The sequence below is a fragment of the Diabrotica virgifera genome, chromosome 9 (genome assembly GCF_917563875.1).
Source record: "Diabrotica virgifera virgifera chromosome 9, PGI_DIABVI_V3a".
NCBI classification, from domain to species: Eukaryota; Metazoa; Arthropoda; class Insecta; order Coleoptera; family Chrysomelidae; genus Diabrotica; species Diabrotica virgifera.
This window is the reverse complement of record NC_065451.1, coordinates 122952960-122973468: the sequence shown is the minus strand read 5'-3', so window position 1 is coordinate 122973468 and position 20509 is coordinate 122952960. Positions and strand designations below refer to the sequence as shown.

Sequence of the window (20509 nt, the reverse complement as noted above, 5' to 3'; positions counted from 1 at the left end):
AATATGTATATAAAATTATATGTACTTACAACTTATTGAGGATATTTCAAATAGGTGGTCATTAAAATGAGAATTGTACTTATTAAAATGGTCATGTAATGTCTCGATAAAACAAAATTATTCAAATAAAAATTTTATAATTTAGTTCAACTTCAAAATCGACGAAATATAAAATGACACTTGGACATTCATGACATGGCATTATTTGAAATATCTAACAAAAATTTTTAAAGATGATCAATTTAGTAAACGACCAATAGGGTCAATGATAATTAAGAAAGTATTTTTTAAATTTTATAAATTACTGTTGAAATTATAAATTAAGGTAAAATTTAAAAAAATTAGTAAGATTTTTTGATCAAGTTTAATTAGAAGTTTTAAATTATTTATATAAAAGTAATTTATAAAGTTGTTGACAAAAATTAATTTATACAAAAGTAATTTATAATGTTGTTGACAAGTCAGAGTATCTCGAAGAGGAGTTAGGAGATAACTCACGATTATCTAAAAATATTTATCGTACTGATATAGGCCACCTAAATGAAATGTTTTCTTATCTACTATTTTTAGATAATCGTGAGTTATCTCCTAACTCCTCTTCGAGATACTCTGACTTGTCAACAACATTATAAATTACTTTTGTATAAATTAATTTTTGTCAACAACTTTATAAATTACTTTTATATAAATAATTTAAAACTTCTAATTAAACTTGATCAAAAAATCTTACTAATTTTTTTAAATTTTACCTTAATTTATAATTTCAACAGTAATTTATAAAATTTAAAAAATACTTTCTTAATTATCATTGACCCTATTGGTCGTTTACTAAATTGATCATCTTTAAAAATTTTTGTTAGATATTTCAAATAATGCCATGTCATGAATGTCCAAGTGTCATTTTATATTTCGTCGATTTTGAAGTTGAACTAAATTATAAAATTTTTATTTGAATAATTTTGTTTTATCGAGACATTACATGACCATTTTAATAAGTACAATTCTCATTTTAATGACCACCTATTTGAAATATCCTCAATAAGTTGTAAGTACATATAATTTTATATACATATTTTCATATTGTTTCACATATATAATATAATTGTAGCACCCTGACGATGTTCATAATCATGAACGAAAGCTCGGAATAAAGACTTAAAAGAGTACACTTATCAATTGCTGCATAACCCAATAACCAAAAACTGTATATATATATATATATATATATATATATATATATATATATATATATATATATAATATAACAAATGAAATAGAGAATGTGGAAAAATCCCCTTACGAACAATTCACACATCCACAATTTCTTGAATAGAATCAAAGATCCAAACACCTGTTCTTAGAAATGTGTTCCGCCCTCTTCAACCTCTCTGGGCTTATCAATAAAGATGAGAGGTTGAATATCTTTAGACACATTCCATCAAAAAACAACATTCGAGACCCAGACATAGCAGGAGCGTATATCTACGTATTTGGGTCTCGAATGTTGTTTTTTGATGGAATGTGTCTAAAGATATTCAACCTCTCATCTTTATTGATAAGCCCAGAGAGGTTGAAGAGGGCGAAACACATTTCTAAGAACAGGTGTATGGATCTTTGATTCTATTCAAGAAATTTTTCCCAACCTGAAATGGTGGATTTGTGAATTGTTCGTAAGGGGATTTTTCCACATTCTCTATTTCATTTGTTTGATTTAGTTACGTTTGGTCGGTAAACCAATAACTTAGATCTTTTGATCACTGAGTGTGTTTCAAAGATTTACATCTTTTGTTTTTTTGTTTTTCATATATATATATATATATATATATATATATATATATATATATATATATATATATATATATATATATATATATATATATATATATATTATATATATATTTATTTATATATATATATTTCATATATATATATATATTTACAAAAATCAAAATTTTTCAACTTTTCGTAAATTATTTGCTTTTGATAATAACTCCAAGAATACTTGCTACACGTAAAAAATTCTAGATAGGTAACGAAAATTGAGTTTTTTTTATTAGCAAAGATTTTACTTGTCTTTTGATTTCTGTATGAATCAAAATAACCAAGATAGAAACGTTTAAGCCTAAAGTTTACTGCGAGAACAATGCAACTGGAGCCTTTAAACCTATTATCTTAAAAAAAATAAAGTATTTGAAAGATTAAATGTAATACAGTTTTATAGCTCTTGAAATTAACTTTCAAATAGTTGTATGTGACTGATATCATAAAAATTAACAGTTATTAAAAAAAACAATATCATTTTTTTGGAAAAATTTTTGGAGAATAAATTTTGATGCTATCAACTTCTTCCGGAGCTCATTTGATAGGTATGTCTAAGTACTTTGACAAGTATTTAGCAGAGTTGGGTCGGATACTGAGAAAAAGTATTCGGATACCGGATACGGAAACTCAAAATGTATCCGGATACTTTTTCAAAAAGTACGAATACTTTCATTTAAAAATGTATTCGGATACAAGTATCCGGATATTTTTTAGGATACTTCCTAGGATACTTTGAAGGATACTTTTTTTAAGGACATACATTATTAGTATTAGAACTATGTGATGTGCATGTATTTTTAATGTAATATATAATAATAAAAATACATTAAATGATGGAGAAAGAAATCAAAAAGTACTAAAAAAATTGTTTATTGCTTATGAATAATAAAACTAGAACATAAACTTATAAGGAAACATTAAATTAAAATAAAAACGTACTAATACAGAAAGTATTCCAATTGCTGACGAAGTCAGAAGTGAAGTGCCTTTGAATTTGTCTTTGTAAGTACCAATACCTCAAAGTGTTCATCGCTTAAAGCTTTTCTTTTAGGCCTATCAATCATAGTTGCAAAAGAGAAAAGTCTTTCAACTGGTGCTGACGAAGGTAAGCATGTGTTGTACTTTATTGACACCCTTTTTAAGATTGGGTATTCATTTAAGATGTTCAAATTGGTTCTTTTGTCCTCCAAATATCATAGCAACTCCAACTGTACTTTTGAAGTTTTATTTATAAATAAATATAGCGATAAATATTTAAAAGTATTCGAATATCAAAAAAAGTATCCGGATGCCGGATACTTTAAAATTTGATCACGGATACGGATACCGGATAAAAAATTTAAAAAGTATCCGGATACAGCTTTCGGATACATAAAAACTATCCGGATATTGTATCCGGATACTACCCAGCTCTGGTATTTAATAAGTGTTATAAAATGCATCGCTTTCCCGTTATTTAAGCTTGGATTCTTAGATTTGAATACTCATAGAAAAAAATATAAGTACATTCAATTATCTATAACTTACTTTAAATTAAGTAACATTAAATGGTTTTTCAAGTGAGGAATTTATTATATTTTTTATTAGTTTCAATTTTAGTGATAAAAACTTTTTTGTAAAAACTTACAATTTTTGAGTTATTTATGAAAAATCGCTTTAAAACATGCAATTTTTTTTCACAAAAATTAAAATATTTGATCTTTAATAACTCAAAAAGTATTAATTTATTTTAATAACAATATCTAGCAAATTTGGCTTAGAATTTGTCCCTCTATCGATTTGTGGGGTTATTTTTAATAAAGCAATTTTCACCCCCGAGAAGCCCAGGCTAAAACCGCAAGTTGGTACCATGTTACTTTTGTTTGTTGAGGTATCCTCTATACACATATCAATTTTCGGGAAAATGAATGGAGGTTCACCGAAATTGAAGGTCATAGTTGATTTTTTACCTTCAATGACTGCACCATAGAAAGAAAATTGCAATTCAATAATTGAAATGCGTGTATTTTGCGAGCTCATAAATTATTAAACGATATGTGGTCGCCAAATAATTAATTTAATTCATTTTAAGTAAAATTCTCAATAATCAAAAGTGGTTGTAGCTCAATAATCAAAATGCGCGTGATTGAAGAGTTTATTCTTATAATATAAGCTATACGCATTTAACTTCTATTATCTTTTTTGTAAAAACTTACAGTTTTTCAGTGATTTACGAAAAACCGCTTCAAAATATGCATTTTTTTTCACGAATAATTAAAATCTTTGATCTTTAATAACTCAAAGAGTATTCTTTTTCTTTTCTTATTCGTTTTCTAGATGTGGCAGAAGTAGCTGCTGGCTCATTTTCAATTACTACTGCTTCCCCCTGAACAGTCCCCGGAATGTCAGCTTGGGCACTCGTTGATGGTGTTGGTTGTGGTACTAGACCAGAAGTGATGGAAATCGGATTTGCAGTGAGTTCCATCAGCAGTTGTTCATTACTAAAGCTCTCATCACAGTCTAAAACAATAACACAATGTTTTAGTGCATTTAGAAAGAAAAATATCTTATAATAATGTTATTTAAACAATTGAGACCTAAACTACGCAAAGATAAACTTAATTAGGTACTCTTAATTAAATAACTAAAATGTTAATTGTAATTTTATACTATTTTTTCCTTAAAATATCATTACTTTTAGGTTATGTTAAGTTATGAGTACTCACCGGATGAATATTCATTATTCCCGTCTGAACTCGGAAGATATTCTGATCCAGAATCACTATTATCCTCGTTGTCGTCGGAATTAATAACGAAAACTTACAATTTTTAATTAAAATACATGCAAGTTCAAAACACGTTCCCCGAAGTGGCTATTCAGAGTAATAATGGTCCAACTTCGGATTTGTACCGTTATTATACTGACACTTAAACTTACACCACGTTTAAACTGAAATATTTTGATGTTGTATGACGGCTTCGATACAAGTGGTGCCATCTCTGCTTCAGTAGATATAATTAGGAGTTGGGCCAATTTTATTCTGAAAGATACTCATAAAGCGAAGCCTTCTGTACACAAAACGCGAATTTTAAAAAATATGGAGTTGGGCCATTATTATTCTGGGCGCCTCATATCTAGGACACATAACGCTCCATAGGGAATTTGAGGAGCTCCAGATACTATTAGAAGGCAATATCAAAGGTAAGGGGGGTATATGAAGAGAGGAAAAATCTTGGCTATGAAACATCACAGATTGGACCTACACAACAGGAAATGACTTAATTATTGATCAAGCCCAGAACAGAGAGAAATTTGCCATAGTGATCGCCAATAGAGAAGGCACTTAGGAGGAGGAAAAATATCTAATCCTATTTTAGACAAAAATAACTTTTAATGTCAATGATTACGTATTTCTAAGTATTTCACATTTTTTTTTAAATAAACCTCTTTTAAAAGGGTTAACATTTTTGTAACAAATTCTTCATACAATTTTATAGGTAAAGTGAAAAATGATTTGCTATAGGAACAACAAATAAATAAATCGCAATCTTTTATTCCTAAAATGCTCATTCCTAATTGTACCTGCGCATAATATTGATGTTTTTTATTTAATTCTAATTGACCATTGATAATTTTTATATAAGTTAATTGTCTTACAATACTTAACACTGATTTTGATTTTTCCAATATGGGGCATTTGATTTCTATTAGTCGTGTTACTTTGTCATCCTCGTCTAACAAGCCATCTGGACATTCACTTCCTGCTCCGTTCCATACCTTGTGTTTGCATTTCACCTAAACGTGGAATTATATTGATTTTATTTTTTGTTCCCAGTTAGGATTACTATTGAATGCATATGTATATATCTGGTAGCAAATGGATCCAGTTATTCTACATATTCTTTCTTCTAGCCATTTGCTACCACTTAGGTTTAAAGTGGCAAAGTACAAGTCTTCGGCCTGTTCAATATTTAATATAACCTTATTCAAATAATAGTTACTGTTGCAATCGACATCTTTACACCTGACTATTGATTGGCTGCACATTAAATTTTTTCTTATGATGTCGTAGCTGAAAAATTCATCCTTCCTTTTGCCATTTTTAATTTGATGTAAATAGCATTGAAATAAATAAAAAAATTTAAACTTACATTCACTCAAAAACTTAAAGTTTTTTCTACTGGTATCAAGATTGGAGATATTTGGACAATACTGTTTCTTCCGTACAAAGTCGACGAGCCTCTCCCCATGATAAGTTTCTTTTATCAGTGGTTTACTAACGCCCCAAGCTTGCTCCAATTCAGTTGAGCTACAGAATTATAATTTGCTCTTCCTTTATAAATATATAATATTAATAATATACAATCAATAATACAATAGCTATGATCAATAATAATATTTACAATATTTACCGATTTAGGTAAATTAAAGTTTTTGTTTTATTTACAATATTTACCGATTAAGGTAAAGATGCTACTAGCAATTTGGTAATTATTTTGATAATTACCCGGAAAGGATGAAAGGATTTGATTTCAGTCCAGTGCCTCTACCCAGGTACTCCGATGAGGAAACGGTTATTCCGAAATAAGTATAAGCACATAGTAGAGGTTCTGTACTGTAATCAAATCTGAACCATCTTTTCTTTTAGTTTATACTTTATTCACCTTTGGTGAATAATAAAGGAAATAGTTCGTTAAAATTATTATCACGGCGAATGACAGCGCGTGAAATGCAATTTAGATTTCCCTTGTCGAGTATTTTGCCACTCTGTTATGCTTTATTTTTTCAACTTAAAAAGCTCAGAGGATAAATAATTTCGAATTTGATTTCCTGACTTATTTAGAATTTTGATGATATTTATCGTTTAGCGGCTTTAGTTTGAACGCTGAAAATTCAGATGGAGACAAACAACAATAAGTTAACTAATGGGGTTTATTTTCATTAAAATTATAAAGAAAGTATGATTTATTATTTAATCATTTAAACCCATTTGTACCTTTCGGTGTTATTTACATACAGTTCAATACATTTTAATAATTATAAAATACTTATTTTATCAACACAATTTTAATAACTATAAAGTACTTTTTTAATAACTATTACTCTTGACGTACTTCTTTAATACCTCTTTTCCATAAGGTTATGTTTTAAGCTAATTATTTTAACGTATGCCATTGCAGGCCTCTCTTCTCTCCTTCCTGTCTGATTTGTTCTTTCAATCATATTCTTGAGCGGCCTACTTTGTTTTTACCTTGTACCCTAACTTCATATATTTTTTGTTATTCTTTTGTCGTTCATTCTATGGATGTGACCTAGCGATCCTAGCTGTTTTTCCCCATAATTGTCTCTGTGGGATTTAACTTTAGAGCTTGAGGTATTGTCATTTCTTATTTTATCTCTTCTTGTAACCCCTTCTATCTCTCTTAGGAATCTCATGTCTGTAGCTTTGATTTTTTATTTATCGCTGGTGAAATCCGAAGTTGGTAATTGGCACTTCAAGAAATGGAAAACGTTACAGGAGCAACAATTTCAATAGAGAAATGGGAAAGAGAAAAGGATATTGAAATGGAGCAAAAAAATCCAACTTTAAAAATGGGGTAAACCCTGTAGTTGGCTGTATACCTTCAATATAACAACGTGAAATGAAGTAAACACTTCTGTTGTATGTAGGCATATGAGTTTATTAAAAAATCCTTAAAATTTATCCACGAAGGAGTGGAAGTACAAAACGTTTTCGGTCAAACTGACCATCATCAGTGTAAACCTGGAAATAAGTAAACCACTAAGGTTAAAAAGCAAAAGGGTGAAATTTTGACAGTTGAAAAAATTTTAAGAAAATGTGGTTACTTACGTCCAGTGTACAAGTAATTGTAACCAGCCACTTCAATAGGTATAAAAACCTTTAAAATACATTATTCTTACATTCTATATTAAAAAGTGGTCGACATAAAGTCGATATCTTAAGATTCCAAGATCACATGTGAATGTATTTCATCCTTGCTCGAAAATTGCATAAGGTATGTACTTGTGTTCAGGTAGAGGTTACGAACCAACTGATTACAGTTTGGTGCCAGAAATGTATGACAAGATGTCAAAGGAAGTTAGGTGGATTTTTCATCTGTTAACCGAAAAATTTTTAACAAAGAGATTGTTTCAAAATGTTATGAAAACTGCAGGAAATATGAAAACTGAGTTGTAAAAAATAGAATTAAAAATTATGTGCTTTGCACAATATCGCTTACCTGGAAATCGGTGATGTTTAGGATATGGTAAACTTGTAGATCCAATGAGTGACTCAATTCTGGACTCCTTCCATGGAATTCGCGATGCACGTGGGACGCGGACGACGGTACCGTCAAAGATCACGAAAGGGAGTACCTTTTTCGTTGAAAGCTTGAAGCGAAGTCACAGTAGTGGTACCTTGTCCTAAAGGTACTTAACGCATGTCCAGTTTGATACATGCGTACTTAAAGCGATATGCTTTACGCTTGTGGATAATTTAATTGATATGAAGCATTTATTTAAATCAGAAGACACACAAGGTTATTCTGTATCATCTTTACAGGGGGCAGACAAAAGTAACTAAATATAATTATTAAATTATCCAAACTTATTCTACCCGAAATAAATAAATGAATGCTTAAATTAATATAAAATAAAGAAATAAGGATTCCCGAACAGAGATTAATATTTCGTTTTAATTGGTATATTGAAAAATGCAGGTATTAAAAAGTTTACTGTGAGTTCTAATTTGAAAAAAATAAGGTTAAGTGACAAGGACAAGACCATGACAAGACTGAAGACTGACTACTTTTAGTTTATTACTAATTCGATTAGGGCAACACCATCGTTACGTTACGTGCAGTACTTGAACTCTCAATTTAACGTTCATCTTTTACGATACGTTAGTGCTTTACATACACGGAGATACGTTAGGTTAGGTAGTTACAAAAACTTCCTAATATCACATAAGTACAAAATAGTAACTTAAAAATAATATTTGGCACTTAATTTTGCTGGTGTAATGCTTCCTTGTAAGGTGAACAAGTTATTACCGTTGATTTTGATGATTCTCTACCACGATCTTTTCCTTATCGGCGGCAGTGGCGACATTTCAAATGGACTTACAAGCTTCTGCAAACCAGAAGAACCTGGTTCACTGATGTTGCTGGCTTCTTCTGTTTTTGGTAGGATAGTAGGTTCAGAAGCTTGCGGACGTACTACAAACTTCTGCTAACCAGAAGCAACTGGTTCACTTATGTTGCTGGCTTCTGGTGTTTTTGGTAAAATAGCAGGTTCAGTAGCTTGCGGACTTACAAACTTCTGCTAAAAAGAAGGAACTGGTTGACTTATATTGCTGGCTTCTGGTATTTTTAGTAGGATAGCAGGTTCAATAGCTTGCGGTTAGGCATGGTTGTGGTTATTATTCTCAATTTCTGCTGCAATAAAGTCTGCATCTGAGAACACAGTCTTATTCAGTGGACAAATACCAGTGGCGCGGAATCCATTTATAGCAATTTCTCCAGTTTGACTTTTAAGGTATGCTTTGCAAAAAGTTCTCCAATGTCGTAATGAGAGGGCGCGATTATGACGTAACCATTGCTGGATTTCTTCGCTATCGTATGCATTGAAGGTTCCCATAAAAGTTTTCTCCAGCGAAGGTATCTTGCGTGTTGAATGTGGAGGTAATTAAACTATAACTATGTTATTTTCCCTTGCAAAATTGATCAAATCTAAATTGCGGGTATGACTGTAGTGCCTAACCAATATAAGACGTGCAGGAAACTCCTTAGAAGGTTTAACGGTATCCATAAAGTGTGTAAACCACTGTGTAAATAAATTAAACTGCACCCAACCACCAGGATGCACGGCTGATATTGTTCCAGGAGAAGTACCTTTCATGAGCTGCAAATTAATATCCTTTCTTGGAAAGATTAACATGGGTGGGACAAAAGTCCCTCCAGCGCTCATACATGCTATTAAAGTGATCAATGATCCTCTCTCAGCAGAAGTCAGCGATGCGATTTGTCTCTTTCCTTTGCGCCACACTATTGCTGCAATTTTATTTTGCACATTGGTTACGCTTGTTTCATCTACGTGGTACACCTGATTAGTGGAGAAATTGTATGTTGTCATATGATTTTTCCAGATGATCAAAAAATATTTGATCGTTTTCTTTATTAAAGCTATTTCCCCGTCCAAAAGACGTTCCAGTTGGTCTCCTTAAAGCTGACGTATTTTTTGACGCGCCAAGAACAAATCTAGCCAACTTCTACCAGCTTTTTAAGTGCATAAAGGCATGATTTAAACCATTTGATCTCCGGACTCAATTCTGAACTTTAAAAGAGATCTAAAGTTTCCTTCTCTTCGTAGGGTGTTAAAATCGAAAGATCCAAAATCGCGATGACCTCTAAAAGATTGCCCATTGTAGCTAAAAAATAGCCATCTTAATAATGGGTTTAAAGTTTAAGGGATTCTCTATTTTTTTTATTTGCAATTTTCTTCCTTTATTAACTATTAATTGAATATTATCCTTTTCTCAGTACCTGTTGCCAGAAAATTAGCCGCTTTCTCTAAACATTATTGATGATAAAGATTTCGAAATGTTTTTTAAAATCTTCCCTTGCATCATTTCATTTTCTAAATGGAGTTTTTAACTAATTTTCCTGCACTTGATCCTTGCTCTCCTACAACAGTGGAAAATAACGCAAAACAATTGCAGAACGCAATATCCATGGTTGGGGACTATACCAGCCAATTCCAGTCAATTAACCAACTGATTTGAAATTTTGAGTTTCTGTGACCAGAAGAAGGACATTTGAATTTAGAATCCGGAGTTCAAGGATTTTCTAAAAGCTTTTTTAGTAGCAACGTCTATCTTTAAAAAAATAAATTCAGTTTGCACAAAATATTTAGACAAAACCTTGTATGTCGAGACCGTCACGCAAATACGTTAACGTCTATATTGCCCTATTCAGAACGAACCCCGTATCTCCACTATAGCAAGTTGTGAGAAAAACGCGATTAAAGATTTTTGTTTAATCCACTGTGCTTTTGGTACAATAATAACATAAAATCATTTAGAGATTTTAGCATCCTAGTTAACTTTTTTCAAAAAAAATTGCAAAATTGCATTATGGATATTAGTTATGCGACATAAGGGCTAATAACAAATTCATGTCAAGTTTATTTAGCTAAAACCACGTATAATACAAATTTGTCCTAAATTTAGTTTTAACTATGTAATAATAAAATGTATATAACTTCCTCGAGAGGCAAAACATGTAAATAGTTTAAAATTATTTTTTATGGACATTTGTTGAATAAAAACGAAAAACCTTAGTAGTAGGATTATGAGAATTTCAAATACAAGATGGCGGCCAGCTTGATGGCTAGGATGGCGTTGAGGCCGTAGAAGTAGCCTCTGGTGATGTACAAGAAGAAGTACACCCTGTCGTTATAAAAGAAGTACACCCTGTCGTTATACAAGAAGTACACCCTGTCGTCATAGGGGTGAGAAGTAGAAAATACGTGTTGCAATGAATAATTTGCGTTCGGCGGACAGTTTGATGGCTAGGATGGCGTTGAGGCCGTAGCCTCTGGTGATGTACAAGAAGAACCCTGTCGTTATACAAGAAGTACACCCTGTCGTCATAGGGTGAACGTGCAATGAATTGGAGCCTCCCCTAGAGGGGTGTGTGCGGTAAAAAGATGAGCAAAAATAGTATGGCGTTATGTAGATATTTAGTAACAAAATTAGGCAATGTAGATATGGTGTCGGTTATTAGCAAGCCAAAAAGCAACGATTATATTTTTTAGTATTATAATTTCATTTTATTCATACAAACGAATGCATTACACCAAACCCCGCCTGCATTCTACATTGCAAATGTACTTTTAAAATTCAAAGAAAAATGATTACGTGAGTACCTACAAGTAATAAAAATATATTTAATATTGCAATGTGGAAAATACGCTGACGCAACAGCAATTATAAATATTATGCACGTGTCGTTTCAACGAATTGAGTGAACCGCAAGTGCTTTTTAATGGTTTGCAAATTACTAGTTAAAAGATGCAATTTCATTTTATTCATACAAACGAATACCACCAACCGGATACACCCACATTCCAATGATGTAATACGTTAATGCATATACAGTTTTAGAATTCAGAGAAAATGATTGCGTTTATTGTATAATTAGTAATAAACAGATGCAGAAAATATAATGACGCTTGCTAATAGGAAATTCCAATTAAGATGCACATACTATTTAACACATAAATATTTTATTATTAGGAACAGGTCAGGACTAAGGAAAATTTCAAACAAATATAAAATTAATATATATGTATATTTATATATTAGTTTAAGTAAAAGATGCTTCATTTCATCAATGTCTTCCGTGCAGTGTAGGTTGGTAGAGTTTTGCGAAAAAATACAAAAGTTGAAAGCGGATATACAGTGGTACGAAGATAGAACCGCAATTGAAAAACGATTTGCAGAGTTTCATTTGTCTACAAGAAAACTACCAAAAACACAATACCCATTAAAAAGAATTCAACCAACAAGACGTCTCAATTAACGGCATCGTTTATCATTCTCACAGCTATTGTTAACAATGTCCTTTATACAAACGTTCCAAACAATGTTAAGAACATAGCGATATGATTTAACGATGTAAAAACTGATTGTAATCGAACTGAATGGACTCTAATGGATCATGAAGTGGTGAATTATGGCCAGCTTCCAGTATTTTTCAAAACGATACCAAAGTCGGGAGGAGCATTCTACAAGATCAAGTTAATATCCCCAAATAACACTGAAAGTGATTCAAAATGGAGCAAATCTAATAATGATGATGATATCGTCCAATATGGTTCATCGATTATACTGTTAACAATAATATTAGTAATAAATGTATTTCTAGCGGTTAATATCACTATAAAAATTTTTGTAAGTCGCAAATGCGAATCATCTTGCATTAAAATAAATATGTACAAAAGGAAGACAGTGTTTTTTAAATAAAACTAAAACAATACTTTTAATCTTTTATTCAAAAACCTAATTTACATAGGTAATATTTTTTCACAAAGCCATTGGCGGAGGTGATCCACATTTCTCTCGGTGCAGGAAAATAGTCCAGTTGTGTGACAAGGATTGGCATTCTGAATAAAGTTTCCAGTATCAAGGGGTGTATCATCAAATTTACAAACATCAATAATGGTGGGAAAAACTCCAAAAATATGACATTTCTTTTGTAAAAATTCCACTTTTTGTTCTCCGCGAACGTAGATGTAATCAGCTGCATACAACAACTTAGATTCTAGTATTTCATTTATTTTTGAATATTCAACATCCCCATTGGAATACCGAAGACCGTGCAGGTGTCTCTCCAAGTAAGATACAGTCTTCTTATCTTTATTACTCAATGTAGCAAACGGTTGTGGAGACGTAAATATGTAATGGCATCGTTTATGGCCAATTTCAATGGTAAGCTCTTTGGGTACAAACCACCCATCTATGGTGAATCCTTGTATGTCAACTAATGCGATCCTCATGATGTTGCGATCAATACTGAAAGACATAGTTGTAGATTGTCCTATTTAAATTATATTTTTGACAACTTCAGTTAGTGAAAAGTATTCGAGTAGGCTGGCGTGAACAATTAAACAGTAAGCTCGAGTACCTTCTGGAAAACCTTCATCTGTTTCGATTTCCAACTTAACATCGACAGTTCCGGATCTAAATGATGTATCATCCTGCTTGGAACAGTCAAAAACAAACAAAGCATATCTTTTAAATGCAGAGTAATCTAAGATGGGATGTTTTGTTAGCGAACGAGCATAACTGGGAAAGAATTCAGTATAATTGTAGTGAGCTATAGCGTAATCATTTTTTGTGAAATCCAATTGCATTCTCTCGTTAGTCCAATAGTCACCATTAATAACCACTCGTACGCTGGACATTCTAATGTGATCGAATAGCGTCGGATCAGCGTGAATATCATCTCGTTTAGAAGTTTGAAAAGCTACAATAACGTAGCGTGGACGTTCAACAGCTGAAGTTGTCTTTACACTCCATATCTCTCGTCCAGATCCTGCCGTAAGTGAAGGTAGTTCATTGAGCTCCCATTTACGGAAAGGTATGGTTATCGGTGTATTATTCTTAATCGGAGTCATTAATTCGATTTTCACATCATCGTTGGGAAAGACATGTTTGACCTTGAGTTCCATGCTGGCGATGGTTAATGATACTGTTGTTACCGTCGTGGAACCAGTAGGTTCTTGGACAACAATGCAATCTTTATCATTACGCGCTCGAACAAAGCGAAACTCTTGACGACCATAGGTTAATTTAGTGTAATCATTGAAAATGTTGAAAATATGTTTGATTGGAATCAGTAAACTAAAGGCGTCCCCTGTTAAATGTGGATAATTCGGATAGTTCCATCCTGCAGTACTGAGAAATTTGGAATCTTCAGGTGTATAACACAACAAACTGCGAATAGTGCTGACTACACCTGGATCTCGAACTATTTCCATGTCATGTGAACTTTGGATGTATGTACAGGTATCAAACAAGAAGGATCCAGCATTCGGTGCAAGAGAAACAGTTCCATTACCAGCTTTCTTGATACTTCCTTTAATTTCTAAAAGTGTGTCGTGTATCGCAAAAAATGCATCTGATTGATTTATGATAAACTCGACATCACTATTATTAAATGACTTGATGTAAGGTGTATATGTACGAAATTCTTCTTTTCTAATAGTATCGTCGAACCGGGGCTTTTGGTAAAGATCGAAAATATGTGGTTCCTGCTGATGAACCTGGCGTCGACTATAGTGACGTTTTGGCATTCTTCAGCCGTAATCCAATGGAAACAAGAAAAACTTTATTGTCAGCAGACACGTCACGTCCCATGCAGGATCCGTGTGAGACTAATGGATATGGATGTGTAGAGTTGTGTTTTATATCTAAACCCATCTATCGTTCCTTAAAATCCAAATGCAGTGTACTTTTCTCTCCTCTAAAGTTGACTGGTCTTAATTCTTGATCGACTACACTAACGGTAATTTTGGTAATTTCACGTATGCTGCTGCTTACTGGTATGTATATAGGGTTATGAGGACGTTCATCAATAGCAAACCCTGGATCAACACTAAGTGGAAAATGTAGAATAGTGTGCGCAGGTCTGTCCTCGTAGAAGGCTCCTTCGGTAATGTTGCATTCAAAAAGTAGACTCGATACTTTTATAATGTTTACAGGTTGATCTGAAGAATGCAGTGTACCTGGCGTCAATATTCTATTTGAGGAGAAACCCAATAATTTACCAAGACTATCATCTTCCTCGAAAGTAATGGTATGCTCTTGACAGAAAATTTCACATTTAAGCGTATTGTTGTTCGGTCTTAAAGTGAACTCCTGAACTGAATTGTATTTATTGTGTAATGCACTTCGAATGTACGCTTCGATATCGGTAATTTCATAACATCCGGATGGAATGTCGATATGGTGCAACTTTTTACGATCATTTTGCTCATAGAAATAAAATTTTTCACCATCGATGTTTGGGATTGAATTAAATGTATGAAATCCCAACACTGCTACATAATACTGCTGAAGTGGATCAAGTACAAGAGGCACTTGAGGAGTAAACGAAAATTCGTTTGTAGTACTTGTCAAGGTTAACAATCGAGACATGACTGATACTTAATATAGGGTGTAGTAAGTTAAATATCAATATATTATGTTAAAAATTTCTTTATTTTTCTTATTATACTGTTACATGGTTTTGTCTTATTTACATTTTGCTCATAGATACCGCTCTCATAGACACCGCACAATACACATGTAGATTTCATATTGCCGCAAACATCACCCCTTTCATGTTTATTATGATCTTTCTTGCAAGGTAAGTGATCTCCTAGTGCGAGACGAATATCTTGGGCTAGTTTATACCACACACCACTCGTTATATTTTCCATAAAAATGCATGTGGCACGCCTCCAGATGTCGTTAGATGGTTCCATTGTAGAGAAACTTTAAGCATAAATGTCCACAGTTAATTTGGTTATAAGTTTGGTATGCGTCGTTATTATAGAAAATTCGTCCACCACTCAAATATGATACTAGTTCCCGCGGTGGCTTCAAGCAACCATATGAATCAAAGTATTCTATGTTGTTATTTATCTTTCGGTAAGCTACCCAATGTGTACCAGGGTTCTTGGAAATATCAAGATTAATAATAGCACATTCGTGTTTACGGGGGGCTTGAGGTAAATTGTCCCGCATAAAAACTCCACGAAAATTTGAAATTTTTAATTGTTTAGCAAATTTATTCAAGTCCACATTGGTTAGAGGTCTATTAGGTAGCTTCAGCGGGAGTTTTTTGACTTCTTCAAGTATAATCCAAAGCCACCTTTAGCGTTTTTTCGTAGGTATAAACCTTTGCCTAGATGTTCCATTGCTTTATTATGACGTTTATTTTCTTCTAGTTTCTTTTGAGCATTCTTTGAGTCGATTACTGTCTTGGCGATGGCACTAGCACCTCCCGCTAAAGAACCGAGAGCTGATAAGCATGCAAAGATAGGGATTGAAGGTAAAATACCACCTGATTTTGGTTCAAATGGAATAATTCTTGGAACCCGCACATTTTTTTTTCCCACCTACGTTTTTAACGGCCGTTCTCGCTGCTGCAAGTGCAAGTAGGGCTGATTTACGCAGATTTGGTGCTGGAGGAGTACGTTTCAATCTTCTGATAATTGGTTGCAGCACGTGTCGCTTAAATGATCTAACACCTTTACCACGTTTCACACCCATACCTAATTTTCGTTTAGCTTTCATCGCTGTAGTAGTTAACCAGGCAGTGGCTTTTTCACCCAAAGATGCGTCTTTTGCTTTAACTCGTTCCCACGCTTTATTTTCCAACACCCAATCTGCTTTATTGTTTTTCGAAATATCTGTGGACTCATCCATTAAAGACAAAGACGGGTGAGGAGCTGCCTCGAGCATTTTCGGATATCCTCGCACACAGTAAACGAACACCGAAAAATCTGCAGTCGGATCAGGGAACTGAATTTTACAATAACAAGTTTCAAAATTTAATGAAAAAACATAAAATAAATCACTACTCTGTTTTCACTACCATGAAAGCAGCCATGGCTGAACGCGTCATTAGAACGTTGAAATCCAAACTTTACAAGTATTTTAGCTTACACGGTACTTACAAGTGGATTGACATATTGCCCACAGTTACGGCTGAATACAACAATACAAAGCATTCAAAAACGGGGTACAAACCATCACAAGTGAACAAAACCAATGAAAAGGAGATTTTAAAAAACAAATTTACGCATTTAAAAATCGCAGGTCCCCGAAAATTTAAAGTTGGGGACATTGTACGCATCAGCAAAACCAAAATGTTATTCGACAAGGGATACGTTCCAAGTTGGACAACAGAATTATTCAAAGTTACCAAAATCAATATTACCAACCCTGCAACGTACATTCTCGAAGACATGCAAGGTGCACCGATCAAAGGAGCCTTTTACGATGAAGAGTTACAGAAAACAGCCAATCCTGATATTTACTTAGTTGAAAAAGTTTTACGTCGTAAAGGTAAAAAAATGTACGTCAAATGGCTTGGCCTTGATGTAAAACATAATAGTTGGATCGATAATGATGCTGTCATCTAAAAAGGTGGGGGGGAACAGAATTATGAAAAATTAGCAGAGACACGTTTTTTCGTTCTCAGTGTGTTGCAGTCAGCTAGTAAAAATGTATTCCCAAGATACTGAATACTCAAGCGCCAGCGAGTATGATGTCACCCTTTCACCATCATCTGAAACATCAATCGTATGTGAAGACTACGATCATGAGCTGGATGCTCTTCTAGAGAAGTATGAAGAAGCAGCCAAGAACGAGACCCATTATCTGCTGTACACACAGTTGTTAAATGGATCATACCAACTTGGTTGTGGTCTAAGTCCAGCCAGAACATATACTCCAGCTGTAATTATGTGGAAATCGCCATGGCAGAAAATATCTTTCAGTGCCTATGAATGGGAACAATTAATTACCCAACTCAATGAGCAAAGTTTTTTCTACGAAAACGTGACCGTTTCTGATGATCCTGTTGAAATTCAGTGTGGTGAATATTGCATAATTCGACAAATAATCTACATCAGCATGAAATTCCTCGAAATAATCAAGCACGACATTAACTTTTGTCTCTCAGAAATGCAAGTGAACACCCTTTTGGAAGCAAATAGTGAACTTTTAACACCGTATATGTCCATGCTAGAGACTATTGATTTTCCAAATTATTATTATAATACGCTTAATATTGTTCGAAATAGTTTTAGTAGTCATAATTATACGTTTTCAGACGCAATTCAAAAATTGTATACATTTACACAGGAAGGAAATACTTTACAACATATAGCGTTAGGACAACTTATATTTTTCTGTAAAAATAGGATCGCTAATGATCTTGAAAGAATTTAATAAAGCTTGTAAAATATATCTCTGTTGTTTTATTTAATGAAAATAAATAAATTACAAGAGGAGTATTTTTTGCTGTACACACCGGCTGGTGGGGTCAACTTTTACTTATATCACAGTGATGTTTTCTTATTTGAACCAGTATCATTCGAGATGCATATCAATAAAGTTGTTCTGCTCATCGCAACCAGCATAAGTTTTTGCTTAGGTGGAAATTTTACTGAGACAAATGCGGTGTCATGGTTAGAACAATATGGTTACATCACCACAAGTGAAACTGCAAACACTGATATTACTGAAACACTAGAACAGTTTCAAGAAAGATATAATTTACCGGTGGATGGGAAATTAAATAAAGAAACGATGGAGTTAATGCAGAAACCACGATGTACACAAGGAGACAATGCTTATGCTGTAAAATCAGCATGGAAAAAATTTGATATAAAATGGTATTTTCCACAAACAACCCCTGAAGCTTTGACAGTCACTAAAAGAGTATTTGAAATATGGGAAGAAGCATCAAAATTTAAGTTTACTTATCTGAAAATTCCAGATCCAAATCCGGATATAACTATAACAGTAGTTCCAAAACGGCACTATTTTCGATACAATTGTCAGGGTAACGACGAATGTCCTTTTAAATTTACAAGTGGTATATTAGCACATTCTTATTTTCCACCTACATCTGGATGCATAGAAATTCATATGAATAGCAATCTAACATGGGATTTCAGTTTAAATTCTACAGCAGAAGGTCGAACAAATTTCTTGGCAGTCCTTCTCCATGAAGTTGGTCACGCTTTAGGTCTAGCACACAGTAGCGATAAGAAAGCTGTAATGTATCCGTTTTATGAAACCTTTCCTACCCACATAACTGATGATGATAAAAGGGGCTTAGAAAAGTTATATGGACCTAAAAGTAAATCTGCATCTATTCCAACTCAACCTGGTGTTACTAGGAGTAGTTCACCAACTTCAACAACCACAACAGAAAGATCTAGGAGTACGACAACCACAGCAGCTAGGACTAATAAATCGAAGCAAAATGTAATAACGAATGTATGTGAATTGGAATATCCAGATTTAATATTTTTAGCATATGCTCCATCATTTCCAACATACCGAATGTATATAGTAAGTAAGGATCTGGTATGGAAATATGACTTAAATAATGAAAAGATACCCACCAATACTGAACAATTTATAAGATACTTTCCAAGGGGAATTACGAACGTAACACATGTTTTTCAAAGTTCCAATGGAGATTTGATTGGTGTAAGCAGAAATCGTATATACGCAGCAGCATTTCCTAGCTTAAGAATTCATACAGATAACATGGTACCTGAAATCAATAACGCAAGAAGTATTAACGGTTTATTCCAAACAAATTCAGGAAAAAAATTTGTTTGTTTTGATGGCTCATTTATTGAATTTAATGATAAAGACATTATCTCAAGAGGACGCATAAGTGACGTTTTTCCAGGAATACCAAATGATATTACATCAGCATTTAATTACATCGATGGACATATATATTTCTTAAAGCACAACATCTATTACAAGTTTAATGAATTTACAAGAAGTGTCATTGAAAAAGGTACTTTTAATTGGAATATGTTGGGGATCCCTTGTCCTGATAATGGATTAATAAAACAACTGAAATCCTTATTATCTAAAGTAAATTTAGTTTATGAATAATTAATGTCTAAACATGTATGGGATTTGGGGATTTTGGGATTTGTATGGGGAAAAGGTAAATAAAAATAAAGCATATTTTACAAGAAAGTCTTTTATTCGTTATTCGTAATCGGTAATCGTAAATCGTAATCGCAAATCGTATTCGTTTAATCGAAGTAACGTTTTGTGATTATGATCAATACAACTAAAAGGTAAGTAATTACTTTACAAGAAAGTTTTTTATTTATTTACATTTTACAGGTATAAACGTACAAAATATGTTTACCGAAAATGATACAAATATACAGATCGTCTTTACCAAAAGGTTTAAATTTTATTAGCATCTTAAATGTCTGAGAATCTTACTTTTTTATTACGATTCCTGTGTAAGTCCTCCTCACAATCATATCTATCCTTTAGTTCAAAGAGTACCTCACAAAAACCATTTTGACACCAGGATGATTTTTTTCTAAATATCAAATGTAAGTCTGAAGCTAAGCAACTAACATGAAAATTATCAGATT

The 20509-nt window shown here is 32.9% G+C and overlaps 2 protein-coding genes across 2 annotated transcripts; one reads left to right on the top strand and one right to left on the bottom strand.

Annotated features, from left to right (window-relative positions):
• Positions 1 to 13408: 13408 nt before the first annotated feature.
• On the bottom strand, positions 13409 to 14662 carry LOC126891300 (uncharacterized). Its single transcript, XM_050660478.1, has one exon. The coding sequence runs from the start codon at positions 14660 to 14662 to the stop codon at positions 13409 to 13411; it is 1254 nt and encodes a 417-aa protein (XP_050516435.1).
• Positions 14663 to 18461: 3799 nt separating this feature from the next.
• On the top strand, positions 18462 to 20006 carry LOC126891299 (matrix metalloproteinase-16-like). The gene has a single exon (XM_050660477.1). It carries the CDS (start codon positions 18462 to 18464, stop codon positions 20004 to 20006), a length of 1545 nt encoding a protein of 514 aa, XP_050516434.1.
• Positions 20007 to 20509: the final 503 nt, after the last annotated feature.

Coding starts and splice junctions, on each gene's coding strand:
- LOC126891300 (XM_050660478.1), bottom strand. CDS start 14,662: ATGCCAAAACGTCACTATAGTCGACGCCAGGTTCATCAGCAGGAACCA.
- LOC126891299 (XM_050660477.1), top strand. CDS start 18,462: ATGCATATCAATAAAGTTGTTCTGCTCATCGCAACCAGCATAAGTTTT.